Source organism: Phoca vitulina, unplaced genomic scaffold (genome assembly GCF_004348235.1).
Source record: "Phoca vitulina isolate PV1807 unplaced genomic scaffold, GSC_HSeal_1.0 scaffold65, whole genome shotgun sequence".
NCBI lineage: Eukaryota > Metazoa > Chordata > Mammalia > Carnivora > Phocidae > Phoca > Phoca vitulina.
The window spans coordinates 4,753,126-4,779,202 of NW_022589768.1; the positions used below are offsets into that span (position 1 = coordinate 4,753,126).

Here is a 26,077-nt window from a genome sequence, read left to right on the forward strand (position 1 = left end):
AAAAAAAAAAAGCAGACTTCCTGCTGAGCAGAGTGCCAGATGTGGGGCTCGATCCCAGGACCCTGGGATCATGACCTGAGCTAAAGGCAGATGTTTAACTGACTGAGCCACCCAGGCACCCCGAGATGGTGCCTTTTATAGAGATTTGGAACATAAGAGAAAGCACAGGTCTTTAGTGGGGAGTAATGAGGATGGGAGATGTGACATCTGGGACACAGTGAGCTTGAGGTGTCTGTTGGACATCCAAGTGGAGATGTTCAGAAGCAGTTGATATAAAAGTTGACATCCAGGAAGAGATCAGAGCTATAGATATTGGAGAGGTGAATGCATAAGGAAGGTAGCTGAAGTCATGAGAGCAGAGAAAATCACCCAGAGGCATTGTAGAGTGAGAAGTGGTGCAGGATTCCTCCATTTAAGGAGTAAACTAAAGAGTCCATGATGGAGACTGAGAACAACAAGCCAGAGAGGCAGGAGACAAACTGAAAAGGGGACCCAATGGACCTAAAGGGATTTTAAGAGACTATTTTATGGCTTTCAGCCATGGGTTAAGGGCAGAAACCAGCTTTCAGTGAATTGAAGAAAGATATAGATGATGAATGGATATGTCTGTCTGTTGAAATTCATCGAGCTGTATATATACTATTTACAGATTTTACTATATGTAAATTATACCTCCATAAAACACTCAGCATAAAAATTTTGTAAGATCTATTTGAACATGATCATATGCTAGGAAAAGAGAAAGTTAATGGGAAGAAACTGAGGGAGTGAGAGAAAAGGTTTTGAGTAGGTGGAAGAAGTTAGCTTTAGACAGGAGGAGGGATGCCTCTTTCACTGATGGAGGGAGAGAAGAGGAGGAAGGGATGTTTATGGGAGCAGATAAGTTGGGTAGGGAGTAAGTTAAAAAATTGAGTTCCTCTGTAATATTTTCTTTTCACCATGAAACTGGACTCCATATGTGATGGTTTTAAAAATATGCCTACAAATTCTTTGATAAATGACTTCCTTCAAAAAGTAGAACTTGGGGCGCCTGGGTGGCTCAGTCGTTAAGCGTCTGCCTTCGGCTCAGGTCATGATCTTCGGCTCAGGGTCCTGGGATCGAGCCCCGCATCGGGCTCCCTGCTCAGCAGGAAGCCTGCTTCTCCCTCTCCCACTCCCACTGCTTGTGTTCCCTCTCTCGCTGTGTCTCTCTCTGTCAAATACATAAATCTTTAAAACAAATACAAAAACAAAAGGTAGAACTTAATTCCCCTCCCTTTGAGTCTGTACTGAACTCATTTCTAACGAATAGAATGTGGAAGAAATGATGATATGTCACTTCAGAGATTAGGCTCAAAAAAACACTGCAACTTTTGTCTTGATGGAGTCACCAACCATCCTGCTTTACCTGGGACTGAAGGGTTTTCTGAGATGCGGAAATTTCAGTGCAAAAACAGGATGCATTGGTAATCTTATTCTTGAGCTGGTTCTTTCTCTCTTGGATCATTTACTTTGATGGAAGCTAGCTGCCATGTTGCAACTGCCCTAAAGAGAGGCCCACATGGCATGGAATTGAGGGAGACCTGGAGTCAATAGCCAACTAGGAACTGAGACTTCAATCCAGTAGTCCAAGAATAATTGAGACCTACCAACAGCCACATGAGTGGAGCTTGGAAGCAGATCCTTCAGTTAAGCCTTCAGATGAGACTGCAGCCCCTCTGGACATCTTAACTATAATGTCATGGAAAACTTTGAGCTCAAGCCACCCAGCTATGATGGTCCCAAATTTCTGACCCATAGACATTGTGAGATAATGTTTGTTGTGTTAATTTGCTAAGTTTCGGAGTAATTTGTTATACAGAAATAGGCAACTAATTCATCAGATCAATGAAAATGAGTGGAAAGTGGTGAGATAGGTTTCCAGGGCCTAGCATGATTGGATGACTTTCTCCAACAGCCCCAGACAATGTGCTCATCCACTTTGTATGCCATTGATATTATGCAATGTCCAACAGTATCTTTTTTCCCCAACAATACATTTTGATAAAGGAATTTTACCAAAAGCTTATTTATCTTTCTTACTGAGCATATTTATCATCAATGTTACGACTGACTTTAAAAGCTTCTTGGCAAGAATATAACCTGTCACTGTTTTGGCTTTGAAAATTGCAACTTTAAAGGATGCCTTTATAGTTTTGACCACTTCTCTTATCTTTAGGGGTAAATGTTATCAATAATGCTTCTTATCAGGAAGCATTATTTTGTGGGCTTCTCTTCCTCTAGAAAGTTTGTTTTGATTATCAGATTGGCCACTGAGCTTTTCTTAAAAATGCCACTAAGTCTTCATTGGCTTTATGCCACTATTTGGCCAAGTTTCATAACCTAATGTACTGGGAAACAGGGGAAAATAGATTACCAGTTTAATAAAACATATGTCCTAGAGGCTCATCGTATTTCTTATTAGCCCTTTTCTTTTTCAGCTGTTCATCATAATTCATCATGCTTGTGGATGGCCCAGCCCCTGCATAGTCACACTGTATTGTTATTTGTGCTGGATTCCTGGTCCATGTTTCAGTTACAATTTTTTTTCCCCTGAGTTTAAAAGTATTCAGCATCCTGATTTAATTAACTTTCAACTAACTAATTGAATTACTGAGGTGAATTACTGATCTATTTTTGTGAATTTAAAATAAAATGTAACCCAATGAAATTTCACATTGAACACATAAACAATAACACATATTGTGAAACAACCCATTAGTTTAGATTAACTACACCCTAATACTTGAATATTAGCTGAGACAAACTATGGAGCCAACACAACCTAAACCTTAAAAGCAAAATGACTGGAGTACCTGGGTGGCTCAGTGGGTTAAGCGTCTGCCTTCGGCTCGGGTCATGATCCTGGGGTACTGGGATCAATCCTGGGGTCCTGGGATCAAGCCCCGAGTGAGGCTTCCTGCTCAGCGGGAAGTCTGCTTCTCCTTCTCCCTCTGCCCCTACCCCCCACTTGGGCTCTCTCTCTTGCTCGCTCTCACTCTCTCTCAAATAAATAAATAAAAATCTTTAAAAAAAAAAGAACTTCATTTTTTTAAGACTGAATAATATTCTTTTGTGTGTTTATATCACATTTTGTTCATTCATTCATTCATTCATTCGTTCATGGACACTTGGGTTGCTTCCACCTTTTGGGTATTTAACTAATGCTGCTGTGGGTGCCTGGGTGGCTCAGCTGGTTAAGCGACTGCCTTCGGCTCAGGTCATGATCCTGGAGTCCCTGGATCGAGTCCCGCATCGGGCTCCCTGCTTGGCAGGGAGTCTGCTTCTCCCTCTGACCCTCCCCCCTCTCATGTGCTCTCTCTCTCATTCTCTCTCTCTCAAATAAATAAATAAAAAATCTTAAAAAAAAAAAAAAGACCCTGCTTTTTTTTTTTTAAGTGTTTATTTAAGTAATCTCTACACCCAACGCGGGGCTCGAACTCATGACTCTGAGATCAAGAGTTGCATGCTCTTCCAACTGAGCCAGCCAGGTACCCCTAAATCCCTTCTTTCAATTCTTTTAGGTATATACCCAGAAGTGGAATGGCTGGATTGACTGTCTTGTTTTAATCTTTTATGATGAGAATGTACTCATGTATTATTTGTATAATTTAAAACATACAGAGAAATAAAAAAGTAACTATCAGAAAGTGGGTTATGGACATACAAGGTTTCAGATGTAGAGCGCTAGCTCAATGTGGCCATAAGTACGAATTGTGCAAATCCAACAAATGACATCTTAGGCATGCTTAAATTTCCTCAATGACAAGAGAGCACCTACAGACCCAACTAGCCCAGTTCCTTAAGTTATGGGCAAAGTTGGAAAATCAAACTGGATTTTCCAAATACATTTTCCAGTTTCCTGCCCCTATACCTTTATTCCTACAATTCCACTGGGTATATCCTTTTCACCTGCCAACTTGACTCACATAGCAAATCAATTTTACCCATATATCAAATATTCTTTCCTTCTGAGGCCCCTTTGAACATCCCTAACTACACTGACTCCTGCTACATTTGAAGCCCCCGGGACTTTGTGCCTCTCTTAGGGATCTTTTCTTCACAATATGAAGACTGACCAAGGCTCATACGCATTTAAATGGTTATAGGGCCTCATCTTTAGATTTGAATTCAACATTAACAAGCATAGGCCAAGCACTCTATTAGCCAGAATTTAGGTTAGACTCCATATTCAACATTTATTAACAAATACTTATTAAGTATTTGCTACGAGTTTGGCACTGTTATGAGAGCCGGGGGTAGAAGGGTGGACAAGGTCCCTGCCCTCATGGAGTTTATGGGTATTTTTCTCCACAGGCCCTCCTAATTTGGAGAAATCAGGAATTCATTTTTTGACTCAGTAAGTATGGGTGCCTATGGGCAGCAGTCAGAGATGGCCACATACATACACATACACACAGTCCAAATTCAACAAATATTTATTGGGTACCTAATATGCGCCAGGTTGTGTGTTCGCCACTGGGAATTTAGCAGTGAACAAGACAGCAATGTTTTGTTTTTTTTTTCTTTTTCTTTTTCATGACAGCTTTATTGTGATATAATTCATACACCAGGGGTGCCTGGGTGGCTCAGTTGGTTAAGCATCTGCCTTCGGCTCAGGTCATGATCCCAGGGTCCTGGGATCGAGTCCCACATTGGGCCCTCTGCTCAGCAGAGAGTCTGCTTCTCCCTCTCAGGCTCCATTTGCATTCTCCCTCTCTCTGTGTCAAATAAATAAAATCTTAAAAAAAAAAACAAAAAAAACCTGTAACCAGTAGCAGTCACTCTCCATTTCTCTCAACCCTCCCAGCCCTAGGCAACCACTTCATTCTATCTCTACCAATTTGACTATCCTGGACATTTTATATAAATGGAATCATACAGTATATGACTTTTATGACTTTTTTTTTTTTTTTTTACTAAGCCTAATGTTATCAAGGTCCAATCCGTGTTGCTGTATTTCTCTTTATTGACAATATTGCATTGTATGACTATACCACATTTTGTTTATCCATTCATCAGTTAATGCACATCTGGGTTATTTGTACATCTTGGTTTTTACAAATAATGCTGTCATGAATATTCCTGTACAAGTTTTTGTGTGGACATATGTTTTCAATTCTCTTGGATATATACCTGCGGTGGAATTGCGGGTTAATATGGTTAATATAATAACTCTGTATTTAACCTTTTGAGGAACTACCAGTCCATTTTCCAAAATGGCTGTCCCATCCAAGTACTAACCAGGCCGGACCCTGCTTAGCTTCTGAGATCAGACGAGATCCGGCGCGTTCAGGGTGGTATGGCCGTAGACTATCTCACATTCCCACCTGCAGCCTATGAAGCTTCCATCTTCCCCGAAACTTATTATCTATCTTTTTCATTATAGCCATCCTCCAAAATATTTTTTCTTATTTTGGGATAATTTTCGATGAAAAGAATTGCAAAGATACTGCAAAAAGTTCCGGTAGATCCTTCACCCTAATATGAGATAACTAGTATTTTGAAAAAGATAGAAATTCTAGCAAGAGACCAGCGTTGGTCCTTCTCGTCGTAGGTGCATATTAGCAGCCTGAGCAAGTCAAGAAGGCAAAGGCTGTTCGGGGTACAGAGTCAGGGGCAGCGAGAAGAGGGTCACATCCAGGTGCCCAAGATAACAAAAGCAGGAGGCAGAGTTCAAGGAGAGGGCAGATCCTGTTAGCGGGGTCACGTTCGGGCGCAGCTAGGGACTTCCTGACACCCCGCACCCCTGGTGGTCACATCACACTGTAGCATTCTTTGGTCGTTCTCTCTTCCACCAAGAGCCTCTTAAACTCCCGGGAGGTTCAGGCAGTGCTCCGAAGGCTCTCCTAGCCTCCACCTTTACCCATAAAGCACTTAACGAAACCACCTGAGCCGCCACTTCCCGTAGCGCGGGACACCAGCCCCAACTTGGCAAGGGCAAGGCTCGGCCACAAGTCCAGTGCCACACCCAGACCCGCCGACTGCAGCCGCCGGCCACTCAGGGGCCGCCGCGGCCCCCGGGACGCCCGAGACCGGCTCCCGATTGGCCGGGCGTGCGCGAGAGCCCGCCTTCCGGAGGTTGCAGGAGGGCCTCCGGGAGAAGCCGAGTAGCCGCCTCCGCGAGGGGCCGGGGGCTAGGTGAGGGGACAGGGCTCGCGTAGGTTCTCGGCAGGCGAGGTTCGGCGTGGGAGCGCCCTCCTGCAGCGAGACGAGGCCGGGAGACCAGATTAGGAGAGTCGCGAGTCCCTTTGTGTGCTCTCGGCAGCGACGCGCTGGGCGGGGAGGGGGCAGGGAGCGCCGGTTCCCGCCCCGGAAGCGGAAGTGCGGGCGCCGCGGGGTCCTGTCCACTGAGAGCCCGGCCGGTGCGCCAGCCGTTCCGCCCGCTGGTCACTTCGCGCCTTCTCCGCTGCTCGTGTCCCCCTCGCCGGCCGCGCCATGCTGTCTCTAGATTTTTTGGACGATGTGCGGCGAATGAACAAGCGGCAGGTGAGGTTGGCCGCCCACTGTCTCCCGGGGCTCCCCGTCTCCGTTCGACGCCGCCCCTGCGGAGCCCGGCAGACCTCTGGCCCCCTGTGCGAGGGCCTGAGTGGGTCTGACGCCTGGATCATTCCTTGTCTTTGTGGAGCGAGTGGCCAGAGGTCGCTTTGTCCGCCCCCGGTGTTGAGCCCCTAGCTGCGTCGGGGCCTGCCAGGGGCGGAGCGGGGAGCCGGCTCTTGACGTTCCATTCCTCCTAACGAGGCAGGAGAGGAAATGGAAACCTCGGGGCGCTTTCTAAGTGGGAGTTGGGGTTGCTTAGCATTTGAGACTTGGGAAGGCGGCAAACTCGTGTTTCCTGGCAATCGCAGCGACTCCCGATCAATTCCGGCGACTAGGTTTAGCAGTTCAGCGCTACGCTGGCTTCTGGGATGCTCAGGAAGGCGGGTGTAGGCCCCACAAAAAAAGCCCTTGTGCTGCTTTCAGCTCGTGGCAGCCCTTCTAGCACAGCTGGGCCCCAGCGGGCTGCCATGCCTTTCCCTGGACCACCTCTGACTTCAGAGTTGGAACGGTAGTAATACTTGCCCTTGAGTCCGCTTAGCAGGAAGGTGGCAGCCCTCAGAATCCTAGGGTTTACTGCCCAGTATTAGTGGCACAGGGATCTTGAAATTCAGATCTTCTGATTTTGTCCTTAAACCTTCCTTACTCCATCTTGAACTTCTAGACCATTTGCCAGATGGTACTGGAACACTGCTGTGATTATATAGTCATTAGAAAAGATTGCTCCTCTGCACGAAGTGTGTAGAGCCTACTTTGGCTTGCCTTGGACCTTTTCATAGTATTTCACTGTTAAGAATTTAACATGTCACCGTTGAAGATGTTTCTCTTGGACTTGTGTTTTACACTATTGCTAATTACTGTTTAGGGAAGTGGATATGCACCCTTCCCTTACTCCCCTTCAGACTTCACCTAGCTCAGTGTCACCTCTTAGACATGTTTCGTAATTCCTTCAGTTATAAGTAATCATTCTTTTCAAATGGCACGGAACGTTTGTGCCTTTATGGTAACACTTCTGATTCTCACTTGTGGTATAGTGTTCTCTTCATATCTGAATTTCTAGGAGACACAGACATTTCTTTGAAGAAATCCGTACTTTGGGCCTACTATTCATTGTAACTTATGCTAGGTAAAATGGGAGAGATGCAAAGATAAATGAGAAAACTCTGCCTTCAAGGAGCATAAGTGTGTAGAAAATGACTAAGGCAAATAATAATTATTTTGAGCTCTTGCTATGTGTGAAGTGTTTTGTATATTGGTGAGGTAGGTAATATTACTCCCATAATACAGATGAAGAAAATGAGCAAACTCCTGGAGATTGTTAGGAGGGGATGGAAGGGATTGGATAGCATGGCCGTGGGGTGAGGGAAGGTCTTGAACTGAGGTTTTACCTGTACATGATATCTGGGGAAAAGACTTGGCAGTGACTATAGATATTGAGAGCTAATCAGATGGAAAGAGGGAAACTAGTTTGGTTCTACTCTTCTAAAACTGCCATCATTTGCATAACTTTTCCATTTATGCCTAAATAACATCAAATGTCTGATTAAGTTGTTTGAGTTGTAATTCTTTTTCTTATCAGGTTCAAGGGGAAAACTTGAGTACAGTAAGCTTCATCCATTTAAAGTGTACCATTTGATAAGTTTCCACAGTTCTGTGCACCCATCTCGATCAAGATAACGGAACATTTCTGTCACCCACAAGAGCCCTTGTGCTCCTTTGTAGTTTCTCTCTCCTCTAGCACCTGGCAACCATGTATTTGCTTTTTGTCAGAGTAGATGACCTTGCATTTTATATACATAGAATCACAGAGTTTGTATTCGTTGGAGCTTTGAGTTTTAATTGATTCTTTAACACCTAACTGAAGACTTTTGTTTATTATATGTAATGCAATTTTTTTGGTGCAGTTTTTTTGGTAGGTCTCACAGTTTCCAAAAATAAAGTGTTTCACTGCCTTTACTGAATCCTATACGTTGTTGCCAAATTAAAGCCCCCTCCTACCCTCAAACCTTCAGTAGCTCCTCATTGCCTTGTAGGTAATGGCCCAAACCCTTAGAATGACATTTGCAGTAAGTCCCAGTCATTTTACAGGCTGCCATTTCTCACTGTTTCAGTCTTGTCCCAGTTTACTTTTCGTACCTATTTCATGTCACTGTCTCGATGAACACTGTTCTATTCAAACATATTCAAGCATACTCAGCTGTCTTTAGAACTCCTCTTGTATTTTCTCTGAGTCTTTATGGACTGCCCTAGGATATTAGGTGAGCTCTACGGTCCTTTAGCACTGATATACTATTTCATTTGTCTTCTCCCCTTTGGAGTGTGGCTCCTTTACTGGAGTATCAGGTCACTGTTTTCATGAGGCTTTTCTTAATCCACGGAGCCCTGATTGATCAAGTTTGCCTATTTCCGTGGTGCAAATACACCCAACATGGCTGATTTCACACTACTAACATGACGTCACCGAATGCAGAATTAGGAAGAAATGGGATAGCATACAACTATAATTTCCACCTTAGAGATAAAATAGAAAAAATAACCTCAAGAATATAGATGATGAGAAAATGTAGTAAAATAGTCAGGAACTGATACATTTAGATTATTTATTAACTTTGTTTTTAATGTAATTTAATTGTACTAATTTTTAATAACACTGTGTTTAACAACCAGCTTGTAAAACTCCTGAAAATTTAGCAAATTGACACCAAATTGACTGGTTATAGGTTAGTTTTTGTTTGTTTTTTTGTTTATTTTTAAGATTTTATTTTTAAGTAATCTGTACAGCCAATGTGGGGCTCAAACTTCCAACTCCAAGATCAAGAGTCACATGCTCTACCAACTGAGCCAGCCAGGCACCCCTGGTAATAGGTTAGGCCTTTGATGCCCATGGAGGTGGCCTTTGTGTCCAGAAAAGCCTGTTTATAGAGTTATCTTTCATTTTAAAATACAATGTTCAATTTGTAAAAGCTAAAATTTTAAAACTGAGTTCTTAAGCTTTTCAGAATCAGCTTACAAATCTTATCCTATTTAAAGGCCAGGAAATTAAAAAAAGAAAGAAAGAAAGAAAAAGAAAGTATAGGAAATTTTAACAGTCAGTTTTAAGGGCCTTTGAATATTTGGGCCAATTTACAAACAAACATCTTAAGAATATTACAAATTTAAAATTTTCCTTTTTAAGAACACCCATTATTCAACAAACCACTGCATGCTTATATAATTTTTATATGTCTGGGGCTACTTAAGTTTTCTGAAATGTTTCAACACTGTATAAATAGTAAACTTTCTGGGGCGCCTGGGTGGTTCAGTCGTTAAGTGTCTGCCTTCGGCTCAGGTCATGATCCCAGGGTCCTGGGATCGAGCCCCGCATCGGGCTCCCTGTTCCGCGGGAAGCCTGCTTCTCCCTCTCCTGCTCCCCCTGCTTGTGTTCCCTCTCTCGCTGTGTCTCTCTCTATCAAATAAATAGATAAAATCTTTAAAAAATAAAAATAAATAAATAGTAAACTTTCTGATTAAGATAATCTACAACAATTGATTATACATTTCAAATTGGAATTACAAACCTAACCTATTACTTTAATAGGGCAAATTCTCTTAAAATTTTATAAATACTTAAAATACTAAATATGCACAGAGTTTTTAACATTAAAATATTAACACTATACATAATTTCCTTTAATCATTTCTGTACTTAATTTTAAATTTTCCTTGGGTTAAAAGATGTTTACCTGCTAAGAAAACGAATATGTCATGCCAAATAATTTTTAGGTTGCTTTCACATGTAATTTTTGGGATTGTCTTCTCTGCTTGCTGAGAATTCTTAATAACCAGAGGATATTGGCCAGAATGTGACTAGATTCATGTTTGAGCCCTGATGGGATTAATCCAACTTTCACAGAATTTGCTTATTAGCTCCTCCTTAGGCCTCTTATATTACTTGATTGAATTTTGCATTTCTTTGGATTTTAATTATCTGTATGTCTTCCTGCCTAAATCTAAAGACCTTAGAACTTAGCAGAATCCTTCTTTCTTTTTATATCTTCTTGTCCCATAGGATCACTCAACTCCTAATGGCTGTTGTAATGATATCTGATTGAATTCTAGATATCTTTGATAATTTTTTTTTAATAAATTGGCCCTCGTAAAGCAGACAGAAACCTAGGAGATTTTTCTTAGTCTTCAACCAAATATGAGTAATTGTGCAGCAAATAGGTATATACAGCACAGAGGACAGATCTATCCAGATTTTTGAAAACTAATAGTCTTGTTTAAGATCTGGAAAATGTTATTGACAGGGTGTCTGCATTCAGTAATTGTCAAGTTTCAGTGTAAAAATACTAACTTCAGTCTCAATAGACAAACAAGGAAATCACAAGTAAAATTACAAACTGTACTTACCATCCATGAGCATATTCTCAAGCATCCAGAAATTTTTTATCCCATGTAACTTTGAGCAAAATCTGGAATATAGCACCATAGTAAGGATTAAGGCGTTTATTTGCAATGGTTCCTAGATACTTCATATTTCTTAGTTTTGGGGGGGATCTTTTTCATAATATTCTCTCCAAGGACACAAAGACAATCATGATAATTCATTCCCATGGCCAAATGGCACAAGCCTAGAACAATAAAGATGAGCTCTACTTAGGCAGAAATTGTGATTATAACTCTTTAAAGAGTTGTCTTTCCTGACTTCAAGGAATGAGGTGAGGTATGGTATCCAAACACAAGTTGTGCACAGAGACAGAAAGCTTTGTCTGAAAAACGTGGTTTATTGGTCAGAGTTTAGTCTGGGAAGCAGAACCACTATGACTATTATGGAATTAAGGATTTATTGTAGGAATTAGATCTTACAGAATTGTGGGAGAAGCTGGATAAGTAACAGGCTAAACCTGAGAGATGGAGAATCAGAGAAATGTCATTAACCAGCTCTTCCGAAGCACTGTTATGAGTGGACAAATCCAAGCTTGCCAGGACATCTGGGGCTAGATTCCATGTCTGGTTGATGGAGTGGGACCGCAGCAAAGGAGAGTAGATGAAGTCTGTGGACGGCTGTTGCCTCTGTATGGAGGCTCTGTTAGTCAGCCAGAAGAGCCAGGTAGTAGTCTCAACTTCCAGTTTAATGGAACCATTGTGTCCCCTAACGGAAGGATATTTCCTTCGGGAATGAAAACTTCTAAGCCAGCATCATCCAAAGTTGTGAAAATAGAAAGCAGAATTTTCACTAGCAGATTATTAGGGGTAATAGTGAGAAGGATCACTCCCATTTTCACCCTTTAATTCCATTTTCTTTTTTAACTTATTTTTTAAAAAGATATTTATTTATTTATTTATTTATTTATTTGACAGAGAGAGAGACAGCGAGAGAGGGAACACAAGCAGTGGGAGAGGGAGAAGCAGGCTCCCCGCTGAGCAGGGAGCCCAATGCGGGGCTTGATCCCAGGACCCTGGGATCAGGACCTGAGCCGAAGGCAGACGCTTAACGACTGAGCCACCCAGGCGCCCCTAATTCCATTTTCTTTTAAAAGATTTTATTTGTCAGAGAGAGAGAGAGAACACAAGCAGGGGGAGTGGCAGGCAGAGGGAGAAGCAGGCTCCCCACTGAACAAGGAGCCCAATGTGGGACTCAATCCCAGGACTCCAAGATCATGACCTGAGCTGAAGGCAGACACCTAACTAACTGAGCCACCCAGGCATCCCAATCACCCTTTAATTCCAGACTAGTGAATTGTACCTATAGAAGAAATAATCCCATAGGTTCGTTGCTGATTCAGAGCATATACCATATACTGGAAGATCTTAGACATCCCAGCCCCACGAAGTGTTGCTGGTGCCTCGCTGGTGCTATAACTATTCTCAAAGGCCATCTGTATCACTCAGAAGATAGAAACCTTACCAGTAATTGAACAGGGAAAAGTTTGATATAAAAAACTGTTAACTAGTAAAAGATGCTTAACTACTAAAAACGGGTAAAAGAGCACTCATAAGAGGTTCAGAAATAGCATATACAGAAAACAGCTGCTACCCTCTAGGATGAGGGAGTGGACAAGGAAAGAAATAAGAAAATACCTTTCTCCAAACCCTCTCCCAAGCCTGAGATTCAGACCTCTTTGGAGAGGGTGTGGCTCCACAGGAACATGCTATCTGCCATGGCAATGACATTTGCATGGCAGTGAGCTGGAGCTGGTCCATAGCAGTGGCCTGCTGGGAGGCTGAGAAACTTGCCAGAGATCGTGTGGGCAGGAGCCAGGCTGTGATGGTCACTGAAGTGAGCACTATCAGACCTGCACACAGATCACTCGCTACTGTGTGAAATAAAAACATGGAACTGACAGGAGAAGCCTTTTGATCACCTCGCTGTGGTCCTCCCATGCCTTTTATTAATAAAACTTCACATCATTGAGCCAGTTGGAAAAGAATTTGTTGAGATAACAAGGATAGATTTGGAGCTCAGAGACAATAAATTGATAACTAGCCTTCTGTTCCACTGTTCTTTCAGGCCTGCCACTTAAAGGTGATGGGAGACATAGTAAGACCAGTGAGTTCCATGACCCATATGCCCACTGCTGTGCTCTATTTTCCATAAAATAAGTTTCCTGGTTACAGGCAGTGTTGTATGGAATACCACAATGAGGAAATAAGGCATTCCATAAGTTCACGGATGGTGGTTTTGACAAATACCAAGGACAAAGAAGACAGATCCATACCCAGAATATATTCTAGTAAGGAGAAATTGCTGCCCCTCCCATGACAGAAGTGAACCAGTATCAGGAATGGTGTCATTGTTGATTTTTTGTAGTTGGCAGACTAGGCACTCATCATTGGCTAGAAGCACATTGGTTTTGGTGAGTGAAAATCCATGTTGCTAACCTTCAGCTTGGCTGCTGGAGACAGCCGCTTTGATCATCGGGCAAGACAGGAGTAGCTGGGCAGAGTGGAGACTGATATCCAGAGAATAGGGAATTTTATCTGCCCAAGTATTAAGATACTCCTCTGTGGAGGTCATTCTTTGGTGAACATTTATATGGGACCCGGGTATCTCCACATTCTAAATACCTACTTGGAGAGCTCATTCAACATATCTCTTCCCCAAACTTCTTGTCTCCGGCTGTTCAGTTATCTCCCTTCCAAGTCCCTGGCCGTCCAGCCAAACTGCTAGTCACTCTTGAATCAGTGTAAATCCACACCTGTGGCCATCTCTCATTCCAGGTAAAATGAACAACTGTTAATAGCACTCAAAGTTCTGTGCTTTGGAGGGTTTTCCCTTAATTACAGTCCCTTGTGGACAACCCTGAATGGGCATGTAATGCCACAGCTGTTTTCAGTTGGTGCTAGATGGTTCATGTAGAACCATCTAAAAACCAGGCCCAAAGTCTTCTTTAGTCAGCTGGTCGTAGGGAACTCCCCATGAGGCAAAAGGTATAAGATGAGAGAGATGAAGCAGTATAACATGAGCAGGAGCCATGAGTGTCTGAGTCTCTTGCTCATACAGTTTACTTATGTCTCTAGGACCTGCTCAAGCCCAGACTTGTATAGACCACTCCCACCTGATGGTGGAGTACTGTGTGAATGCCCAACTTTATGGCTTGGTGTCTGGCAGCATCCAGTTCAAGCCGTGAGGTTCAGGTCGCATGGTAACTTGGTGACCCACGGTCAAGTGTTCGGTCTCTACTAGAACTCAGTAACAAGGTAGAGGCTATGACTCAAGAGAATAGTTCAGAGCATAGCATAGCTTTGCCCCCGATCCAAAGGTCTGTGCTGTCATTTAACCTATAGAGAATGGCCAGAGGCTCCTTATCTGTCACAAATACTTCAGTCACCATGACATCTGGGTCATATGGCCCAAGTGCTAGAACGGCTTTCATGGCAGCTTGGACCTGTTGGGGAGCCCTACTCAAAACTGGCTCAAAGTGGGTTTACTAGATAAGAGATTGGAGTAGTTCACCCAAATAAGGTATATGTTGCCTCCCAAATCCAAGGAGGCCCACTAGGCTTTAAGTTCTTAGTGGTAGCAGGAACCAGATGCAGTGATTTATTCTTTGTCTTAGAAGAGATATCATAGCAGGGACCAGTGGACCCCAAGAGTTTTCATTGGGAGGAGAGTTTCTGTGGGATTTATTTCCCGCACTCTGACCATATACATATTTTACCAAGGAGTCTAGGTCACGAGGTTCAACTGCCAAGTCCAGTCAGCACAATGTCCTTAATATAGTAAACAAGCTTACTCTGGAATGGAGGGCCAATCTAGGGTCCCCTTGACCAGATTATGATAGAAAGCTCTAGAGTTGGTGTAGCCCTCAAGTAGGCCCTGTTACCAAAAGCATACCTCATGGTCTTATTCATCTTGCTGCAGGGGTTCTCAGAGATAGGAAATTGTCACAAAAACATGGAATGAGCCTCTTTTAAGTTGGCATTGCTAGAAGCTGATGATTGTCTTACTAAGACAGGGTACCTAACCCCTGATTCTCATCATTCAGACTTATTAAGAATATGTCCTGAGGGCCAGGTGGCTCAGTAAGCTAAGTGCCCCAACTCTTGATCTCAGCTCAGGTCTTGATCTCAGGGTTGTGAATTTGGGCCCCATGTTGGGCTCCATGCTGGGCATGGAGCCTACTTTAAAAAAAAAAAAATTATACCTTGTAGTTCTGATTATTGCTACATGTAGTAGCATTGTTAAGGGACTGTGATATACTGCATTATAAGCTAGTTTTGGTTATGAGCCTGGAATATCACTTGTAGCAAGCAGTAAGGTTGGAGAGGGCAGCAGGGGCCAAATCATGGAAGGCCTGTACACTGAGGAGTTGAGACTTTATAAGTAGTGAAAAAAAAATTGGAGCAGACAGTACAGTAATTTCATTCTCACCTTATAAAAATAATACATAGGCAGATGAGTTACATGGATGCAAGTCTAGAGGTAGAACTGTCAGATTATTTTAATGGTCTTGATGAGAGGAAACAAGACCTGATAAAGCAGTAGCCACAGGAGTAAAGCCGACGGACTGGATGTGAAAGATGTTGGGGAGGTGAAATCCAGAGGCCTTGGGCAGATGATGGTACCAGTCACTATGCTGGAGAGTGTGGAAGGAGGAAGAGATTTGAAGAAAAGGGTTGAGTTTAGCTTTGGACCTGCTGAATACAAGTGTCTGTAACACTGGGGTGATTTTCAGTAAGTAACTGAAGATACTTACCTAGGGGATATACATGGTGTGATATGAAGATAGAGACTTGGGTGTCATCAGCATATATGTTGTAATTGAAGCCATGAAGAGACAAGATTTCATGCAGGATGGGAAGAGAAAAGGACAAAGATTGGATCTTAGAACACCTGTATTGAGGGTCCAACATAACAAACCAGGGGATGAGTGAGTTATAAGAAAGTTAATCAAGTGCCAAATGCCTCAGAAAGACAAGTAAGGTAGTTGAAATAAGTTTGTGGGCTCACCCTTCCCCCCTTGTAATGAATAGTTTAAATAGATATTATGTTTACATTGTTCAAAAATTTAAAAAGTGAAAGTGACTTTTTCCTATAGCCTTGCCAGCATTGTGTGCTTTCAGACTTTTAGGTTTCTGCTGTTCTAGTAAGTGAAGAGTGGTACCTCAGGATAGTTTTACTTTGTATTTCCCTTATTCTGAGTTTGGTTGAGAGTATTTTCATATGATTTTGGAGTCATTTTTACTTCATTTTCCATGAACTAGCAGTTCGTAATCCTTTGCCTATTTTCCTTTTGGGGTGGTTATTTTCTTATTGATTTCTCAGAGCTGTTTATAGGAAAATTAGTCTTTTGTTTCTATATATGGTAAATATTTTCTCAGAGTAATCTGTGTTTTGACTAATAGTGTAATTCACCATGCATAGTTGTAGGATTTTTTTGGTTATTGTTTGCTTTTTTATTTTGTTTTGGTAGTCACATTTACTTATATTTTCTTCATAGCTTCTGGACTTCAGGTCAATTAAAAAGACTTCCTTTATTCTGAGGCCTTTCCCACCCTGTTTGCTTCTATTTTGTGTGTGTGTGTGTGTGTGTGTGTGTGCTTTAAAAAAAAAAGCTTTATTGACATATAACTTATAAAATTCATCCATTTTAAGTGAATAGTTCATGTTTTTCAGTAAATTTATAGAGTTGTGCAACCATCACTACAATCCAGTTTTAAGACATTTCCATCATTCCAGAAAGATCCTTTGTGCACTTTTACAGTTGAGGCTGTTCCCGTTCCCAGCCCCGGGCATCTGCTAATCTGCTTTCTGTCTTTTAGAATTTGCCTTAGCTGGATAGTTTGTATAAATGGAATCATCCAAAATGTAATCTTTTGCAGCAGCCTGCTTTCATTTAGCATAATTTTTAAAAACTCTGATAAAATACACATAAAATGTATTGTCTCAACCATTTTTTAAAGTGTAGAGTTCGGTAGTGTCAGGTACATTAGTGTCAAGTACATTAACGTTGTACAGCCAATCTCCAGGACTCTTCATCTTGCAGAATTAAAGTTCTGTACCCATTAAAAGCTCCCCATTCTCCCTTCACCCCAGCCCCTTGGCAACCACCCTTCTCCTTTCCATCTCCGAATTTGACTTCTATTGATTTTTTTCTCTATTGTTTATATGTTTTCTACTTCATTGATTTATGATCTAAACTATATTTCCTTTTCCTGGTTGCTTTTGCTGTTTTTTCTAGTTTCTTAAAGTGGAATCGTGGGTTATTGATTTAAGATCTTTTCTAATATATGTATTTAAAGCTATAAATTTCCCTCCAAGCAGTGCTTTAGCTACATTTCATAAATTTTGATATGTTGTTTTTGTTTACACTCAGTTCTCAAAATATTTTGATTTCCCTTGTGATCTCTTTTTTGACCCATGGATTATCTAGAAAAATGTTGTTTAATTTCTGAATATCTGTGGATTTTCCACATTTCTTTCCAGTGCTGATTTCTAATTTGATTCCATTGTGGTTGGAGACCATAGTTTGTATGATTACAATCTTTTAAAACTTGAGGCTCTTTTTTATATGACAACGGCCTGGTCTCTGGAGAATGCTTCATGTGTTTGAAAAGAATGTGTATTCTGCTGTGTTGAGTGGAGTGTTTTCTAGATGTTTAGTTTGTTGGTGGTATTCAGGTTTTCTATATCCTTGCTGATTTTTCTATTTTTGTTTTTTAAGATTTTATTTATTTGAGAGAGCATGAGCGAGAGAGTGCAAGCACACAAGCAAGGGGGCTGGGGCAGAGGGAGAGGGAGAAGCAGGCTATCCCTGAGCAGAGAGCCTGACGTGGGGTTCTATCCCTGGGCTCGATTCTGGGACTCGAGGATCATGACCTGAGCCAAAGGCAGGTGCTTAACTGACTGAGCCACCCAGACGCCCCTCCTCTTGTTTTCAGTGTTCATTTTGAGTGAGTTATGTTGGGTTTCATTTGCTTTTTCTAGTGTTTTAAGGAAGAAGCTTAAATTAGGAAGTTTACAAATATTTGGAAATTAAACAATTTCTAAATAACCCATGGGTCAAAGGAGAATCACAAGAGAAGTTACAAAATAATTTGAACTGAGTGTAAACAAAAATACAACATGTAATTTGAGACTTTTCTTTTTTTCTTAATATAGGCCTTACTGCTATAAAATTCCTTCTGTGTAGCATTTTAGGTGCATCCCACAGATTTTAATGTCTTTTCATTTTTATTCAGGTCAAAATACTTTCTTTTTTGAGTTCTTCTTTTACCATGGGTTATTTAGAAGCCTGTTATTTGATTTTTAAATATTGGGGGGGGGTGTTTCAGATATCTTTCTGTTACTGATTTCTGTTTTCATTCCATCGTGATTGGAGAATACTATTACTTGGCATAATTCAAATCCTTTTCTATTTATTAAGACTTATTTTGTGGTCCTGAATATGGTCTATCTTGGTAAACGTTCTATGTATACTTAAAAGGAATGTGTATCTACTGTTAGGCGAAATGTTCTGTAAATACCAATTAGGTGAAATTGTTTAGAAGTGTTCAAATTTTCTCTATCTTTAATGATTTTCTGTCTTGCTGTATCAATTATTGATAGAGAGGTTTGGAAATTTCTTTTTTTTAAAAGATTTTATTTATTTATTTGTCAGAGAGAGAGAGTGCACGCGCACACAAGGAGGGGGAGCAGCAGGCAGAGGGAGACAGGGAGGGAAAAACAGGCTCCCTGTTGAGCAAGGAGCCTGATGTGGGGCTCAATGCCAGGACCCTGGGATCATGACCTGAGCCGAAGGCAGATGCTTAACTGACAGCCACTCAGGTGTCCCGGGGTTTGGAAATTTCTAACCATAACTGTGGACTTGTATGTTTCTACTTGCAGTTCTGTCAGTATTTGCTTCCTGTGTTTTGAAGTTATTAGTTGCATAAATATTTAGGATTATGTCTTAATGGTGAACTCACCTCTTTATGAAATGACCCTCAGATTCTTGTAATATTATTTACTATAAAATCTGCTTTGTGTGGTATTTATTAACATAACCACTCCATCCGTCTGTCTTATCTTTAGTTTTCTTTTGATTAATATTAGCATAATGTGTTTTCCTGTCTTTTTACTTTTACAATATTTGTATCTATATTTAGAGTGCATTTCTTTTTTTTATTTTTTAAAGATTTTATTTATTTGACAGAGAGAGACACAGCAAGAGAGGGAACAGAAGCAGGAGAAGTGGGAGAAGGAGAAGCAGGCTTCCCATGGAGCAGGGAGCCTGATGCGGGGCTCGATCCCAGGACTCTGGGATCATGACCTGAGCCAAAGGCAGACGCTTAACAACTGAGCCTCCCGGGCGCCCCTAGAGTGCATTTCTTGTAGGCAATGTATAATTGAGCTTTTTTTTTTCTAATCTAATTGGACAATACTTACCTTTTAAGTATAATATTTAGGTCATTTATTTATTTATTTATTAAAGATTTTATTTTTTTATTTGACAGAGACACAGCGAGAGAGGGAACACAAGCAGGGGGAGTGGGGGAGGGAGAAGCAGGCTTCCCTCCGAGTAGGCAGCCCGATGCAGGGCTTGATCTCTGGACCCGGGGATCACTACCTGAGCTGAAGGCGGACGCTCAACGACTGAGCCACCCAGGCGCCCCTAGGTCATTTATATTTTATGTGATTATTAATGTGTTTAAGAATCTCCCATCTTAATTTTTTTATTTCTCCCTTTTGTTTATTGTTCCCCATTCCTCTTTTTTTACCTATTTTGGATTAGTTGAGTTGTTTTTTTTTAATGTTTCCATTTTATTTCTTTTGTTATATTGTTAGGTATACCTTATTTGTTTGCTTTAAGGTTTATCATGTGGTTTTTATTTTAAGATTTATTTATTCTAGAGAGAGAGAGAGAGCACGAGGGGGTTGGGCAGAGAGAGTCCCAAGCAGAGCCCCATGCAGGGCTCCATCTCATGACCCCGAGATCATGACCCACGCCAAAACCAAGAGTCGGATGGTTAACCGAGTGTGCCATCCAGGTGCCCCATCATGTATTTTTTTTTTTAACTTATCTTAGTCTATCTTCAACTTATGTTGAATGACTTCATGAATACCATGAGAGCATTACAGTCATATATTTCTATTTCCCCTCTTCTAGCCTTTGTGCTATTGTATATTTTACTTCTGTACATGTTGCCACAATACCTGATTGTTATTTTGCTTTATTTTTTTTAAGATTTATTTATTTATTTGAGAGAGAAAGCACACACAAGCTGGGGAGGGGCAGAAAGAGAGGGAAAGAGAATCCCAAACAGACTCTGTGCTGAGTGCAGAGCCCAAGCAGGGCTGGATCCACGACCCTGAGACCACGACCTGAGCCAAAACCAAGAGTTGGATGTCCAACCGACTGCTCCACCCAGGTGCCCCTATTTTTGCTTTAGTCAATTATCTTTTAAAAAAAAAATTTTTTTTTAAGATTTTATTTATTTGACACAGAGAGAGAGAGAGAGCACAAGCAGGGGGGAGCCGCAGGCAGAGGGAGAGGGAGAAGCAGACTCCCCGCTGAGCAGAGAGCCTGATGCAGGGCTTGATCCCAGAACCCTGAGGTCATGACTGAGCTGAAGGCAGCCGCTTTAACCAACTGAGCCACCCATGTGCCCCCCCAATTTTTTTTTAAAGATTTTATTTATTTGAGAGAGAGTGAGCAAGAGAGCACAAGCAGGGGAGAGGGGCAGAGGGAGAGGGAGAAGCAGGTTCCCTGCTGAGCAGGGAGCCCAATGCGGGGCTTGATCCTAGGACCCTGAGAGCGTGACCTGAGCCAAAGGCAGACGCTTAACGACTGAGCCACCCAGGCATCCCAAAAGATTTAACAGATTTTTTTAAATGAAACTTGTCTTACTGTTATTGATATTATTGTTTAGACTATTCAGGATTTTTTGTTTTGTTATTATCATTTAAGATCATCCCTGGGACTATCAGTGACTTTATTGGGCCATAATAACGGCAGATATTCTGAACATGCTTCAGTTTTTCCAACACCATCAGTTTTACTTCTAGCTGCTGTCAAGGTATCTGCCTCTAATACCCCAGCTTCTAATCGCTTCCTCTTTTGTGAGTTAAGAAGCAGGAGAATTGTGGTTATGGATTGATGAATCTCTTAGTCTGAGGTCTTAAGATAAGAGTTGAAAACTTAGGCCAACTGCAATTTTGTAGCTCTGAGACACATTTTTGCTTCCATGGTCACTTCTGTCTTTGCTTGATTGCTGGAAGTGTGACTTCTATGAAAATAACCTATGTGTTGAACTTCAAATATCTCTTGCAAGAATAGGAAATATAATGGTGTATTTGATAACTATATAGTTATCAGTGCATAACTTCCAAATTATGGCTGTTAAATTTGTCAGCTTTTATTTTGCTGAATTTTCTCTTGTTACTTATTACTTACAGTGTATTTTATTTTTATTTTTACTTTTTTTATTTTTTTTTTTAGATTTTATTTATTCATTTGAGACACAGAGATAGAGAGAGAGAAACCATGAGCAGGGAGAGAGGCAGAGGGAGAGGGAGAAGCAGGCTCCTCGCTGAGCCAGGAGCCCAATGTGGGGCTCGATCCCAGGACCCTGGAATCATGACCTGAGCTGAAGGCAGACGCTTCACCAGCTGAGCCACCCAGGTGCCCCTACAGTGTATTTTAAATTGTCACAAAACTTGTAGGGGAGGGTTCTGCTTCCTAAAACTGCAAAAATAAAATAGCACACACAAATCCCTGTACCATACTTACCAAGAGCTCTGCTTTTTTTTTTTTTTAAGATTTTATTTAATTGAGAGAGAGAGAGAGCATGAGCAGGGGGAGGAGCAGAGGCGGAGGGAGAAGCAGGCTCCCCCCTGAGCAGGGAGCCTGACGTGGGGCTCGATCCCAGGACCCCAAGATCCTGACCTGAGCTGAAGGCAGACGATTAACCAACTGAGCCACCCAAGGCACTGCTTTGATTGGTTTTAATAACATTCTTTTCTAGTTTCACCTTGAGCATTGAAGAGCGTATTGTTCCAGTCACTTCTTAGAAACAATAAGAGAGCTATTCACTTCTGTGGTTGTTCTTCTACATATGTCACAATGTCTTATTAATAGTTAGCATGATGTTGCCAAATGGTATGAGGTTAGGTAGCTGCCACCTTATTTCTGCTAATACCAGAAGGAGACAGCCCTTTTTGTATCATGTATATTCATAAGTATTCAGATGTAGTGGTAAAGAAAGGAGGAGCTAGGGAGGCAATGTGTTTGTCTTTTGAATAAAGACTGTTGGTAGGAAAAAGGGGAGAAAAGAAAGGGAGAAGAATATGACATTTTTCAGACTTTTGCTCAGATAGAGTATTTGTTTCAGCAAATAGCGTGCTTCTGTGTAGGTTTGGGCTCACAGACTGACTTCGCAGTATGCAAGTAGGCACATTTTAAGGAACATACCGGTTGTACATAGTGAGGGACTTTTAACCTCTTTCTCACTAATAAGAATGATGGGGGTGATTTTAGTGATTAGATAAATTTCACAACAATGACTCTGTAGTGAAAGGTAGTATTATAAGTCTGAGGGAAAAGAGAAGGCTAATTATGGGTAGAATAGTGGCCTCCTTGCAGGGACCTAGAAAGTTGTAATTTTTGTCTTTCGCTTTTCTTTTAAAGAATAGTTATTAGATATCCCACACCTGTTCTGACAATGCTACGTCAGTACCTTTCTGAAAATGGAAAGATTTTCATCAACGAAACAGACCTGAACTGATTGACATGTAGCTGTTTTTAGATTTAATTATTTCAGTGTGAATTTTTAAAGTTTTGCTGCAGAAATATGAACATGCTTGATTATGGGATATTGCCATAGACTGTGCTAGGGGTGTTATGTAAATATGTGTACTTGCAAGGGTTACCTTTTCAAAATCTGGCCAATTTTTAAATATGAAACCTATCTGACCCCCAGGTAAGGAATCATGGAGCTATATTTTATATTTGGTAGCTTATGTGGAATCTCACAGCCCTTCCCTCAGAGGTTCAGGATTGGGGTGCAGTACTGTAGGTAACTTTTCAGGATTGAAAGCTTGGAAAGTAGCGCCTTCAGCTGAATTCCTGTCTGCTTATCCACTGGTTGACCAGAATTACTTCTTAGAAATTAGTTTTCCTACTTTTGACCTCTCCCACTCCACTTCCTCAATTCTGTTTTCTGAGTAACAGGACCATTTTTTTTATCTTTTAAAAAGCTACCATCTTGGGGTGCCTGGGTGGCTCAGTTGGTTAAGTGACTGCCTTAGGCTCAGGTCATGATCCTGGAGTCCCGGGATCGAGTCCCACATCAGGCTCCCTGCTCAGCAGGGAGTCTGCTTCTCCCTCTGACCCTCTGCCCTTTCATGCTCTCTGTCTCTCAGTCTCTCTCAAATAAATAAATAAAATCTTAAAAAAAAAAAACTACCATCTTGAAGAGGTAGAATTTAGGAGACGTGAGTTCTAATAGTTACTGCTCTGCCTGCCAATAGCTGTGCAGCTATGAGCATATCACTTAGCCTTTCTGTGCCTCAGTTTCCTCACCTGTAAATGGAAGGAAATGTCCCCAGATGAATGTCAAACTAGGTATCAGATTATACCCGTATGCTCATACTACTCCATTACTCAAAGAATAGGAAATATTTGTGTCTGTTAGAAAATGTTCATTATTTTCGTCCTTTGAGGGCGACATTGATTATATCGAATAGAGTGTGTCATACTTCATTGGAGTGCCAGAAAAATAATATTCTGGCCATTAACATGGACTTAAGAAAATAAACTTAAAAAAACGTGAAGCGTGTGTACCGGAAAGTATTTTGGTTTCACCTCAACTGCTGATTCCTCTTTCAGAGACAGCCACTGTCCCCAGTTTCTTGTGTATCCTTCCAGAGCTAAAATTCTTACCATAATAGGTAGTTAATGGATGATGTTCCAAATTTATAAAAATAGGAGTGACAATTAGTTTTTAGAAGGATGAGGGTAAAAAGCACAAGAAATAGCTAAAAGAGACAAAAATGATTGCTGGGCGGCCTCCCATGACCAGGATAATTGCTGGTTTTTGAATTATATTTCGATAGAAATAAAAATGATTTGTAAAAGTAGAAAATACAGATAAACAAAATGACACAAAATTGGCTAGTATTGTAGCCCCAGATGTAACCACTCACATATTTATGTTCTTCCAGTTTTTTCTATACCTTTGTTTCAAGAAAAATTAAAAGACCCAACCTCCCCCCCCACCCCGCCCCCCGCCAGAAGGGGCAGTTATGCGAGGTGGTGGATATGTTAATGAACTCCATGGGGGAACCCTTTCACAGGGTATACATATATCAGATCCTCATGTCATATACTTTTTTTTTCTTTAAAGATCCACTTATTTATTTGAGAGAGGAGAGGGGTGGGGAGGGGCAAAGGGAGAGGAAGAGAGAGAATCCCAAGCAGGCTCCACTCCCAGCACAGAGCCTGGCGTGGGGCTCAATCCCAGGACCCTGAGATCGTGATCTGAGCCGAAATCAAGAGTTAAGACAGTTAACCAACTGAGCCACCCAGGCACCCCCTCATGTTATACACTTTAAATATCTTACACTTTGGGGGCACCTGACTAGCTTAGTTGGTAGAACATGCAACTCTTGATCTCAGGGTTTTGAGTTCAATCTTACATTTTTATTTGTCAATTATATATCAGTAAAGCTGAAAAAAATTGAAAGAATAGTGTACAAACACCTGTAAGCTACCACATAGATTCAACAGTTGTTAACATTTTGCCATATTTGCTCTCTGTGTACTTATGTGTGCATATAATTTTTTTTTCTGAATCATTTGATACGGGTTGCAGATACGACAGTTCACCCCTAACGACTACAATTGGCTAACTACTACTAGCATGCAGTATCTAACATAACCATAGTACTGTTATCACACCTAAGAAAATTAACACTAATTTCCTACTATCATTTCATATTTGAGTTTCCCCAATTGACCCCAAAACATCTTCTTTTTTTTTTTTTTAAGTAATTTCTATGCCCAGTGTGGGGCTCGAACTCGTGACCCCGAGATCAACAGTTGCAAGCTGCTCTACTAACTAAGCCAGCCTGGCACCCCCCAAAATGTCTTTTATAGTTGGGATTTTTTTCTTATATATATTTTGTTCTTTTGAACCAAGATCCAATCAAAGTTTATACATTACATTTGGTTATGTCTCTGTAGTCCTTTTGGATCTAGAACAGTCTCCCACCTTTATTTTCATGACATTGAATTTTTGAAGACTAGAACAGTTGTCTTGCAGAATGTCCACATGCACATTTATTTTTTAAAATAACAAAAATGAGTCAATCATCCTCTTTTTTTTTTTTTCTTTCCAAGATTTTATTTATTTATTTGGCAGAGACACAGCGAGAGAGGGAACACAAGCAGGGGGAGCGGGAGAGGGAGAAGCAGGCTTCCTGCAGAGCAAGGAGCCTGATGCGGGGCTTGATCCCAGGACCCTGGGATCATGACCTGAGCTGAAGGCAGACGCTCAACGACTGAGCCACCCAGGCGTCCCAGTCAATCATCCTCTTATCCGCCTTAGTTCAACACAATTAGCTCACATTATTTCTCTCACTTGAAATGCCTTTCTGGTATCATATCTGCTTATTGCAGTAGAATCTTACAATTTGTCGAGTAGTAAGACAGAAAAGGCTGGCTTTCAAGTCCTAATGATGTGACTAACAAGCTGTATGACTTTCGCACAGTCATTTCCTCTGAGACTAAGTTTCCTCAACTGTAAGATGAGGGAGGGGGTTAAATGCCGCGAATAGCCCATTGTTCTCAAGGGATAAACGTTGTAGAACAGTTAGTCCTAGAGGAATTGAGAAGCAGTGGTGTGTATCACGGATGTGATTGAACTTAAGGTGAATTGTGGTGAAGCCTAAATGAAATAACGTCTGTGAAAAGTTTTGAACATAAGTTATTATGTAAGGGTAGCGCGCTGAGTGACCAAACAGGAGAAGGGTCATTGGGGGCTAGGAGGCTGTGCTGGGATGCTGATGGCATAATTATTACAGTACTTTAAAGAATGTCTCAGAACTTCAGCTGTC

The 26,077-nt window shown here is 41.3% G+C and overlaps 1 protein-coding gene and 1 long non-coding RNA gene across 3 annotated transcripts in view; both read left to right on the forward strand.

The window, feature by feature from the left end:
* Positions 1 to 2,830, forward strand: part of LOC116624198 — a 23,765-nt gene extending 20,935 nt beyond the window's left edge. The window contains exon 7 of the long non-coding RNA XR_004297852.1: positions 2,460 to 2,830. This is a non-coding gene — a long non-coding RNA (uncharacterized LOC116624198). The remainder of the gene's footprint in view (positions 1 to 2,459) is intronic.
* Positions 2,831 to 6,095: 3,265 nt separating this feature from the next.
* Positions 6,096 to 26,077, forward strand: part of SEC11A (SEC11 homolog A, signal peptidase complex subunit) — a 39,376-nt gene continuing 19,394 nt past the window's right edge. The window contains exon 1 of one of the 2 annotated variants that reach the window (XM_032391953.1): positions 6,096 to 6,507. In XM_032391953.1, coding sequence (XP_032247844.1) covers positions 6,457 to 6,507 — 51 coding nt within the window. In that variant the 5' untranslated portion in view covers positions 6,096 to 6,456. The remainder of the gene's footprint in view (positions 6,508 to 26,077) is intronic. The other variant, XM_032391952.1, reaches the window with a different exon arrangement.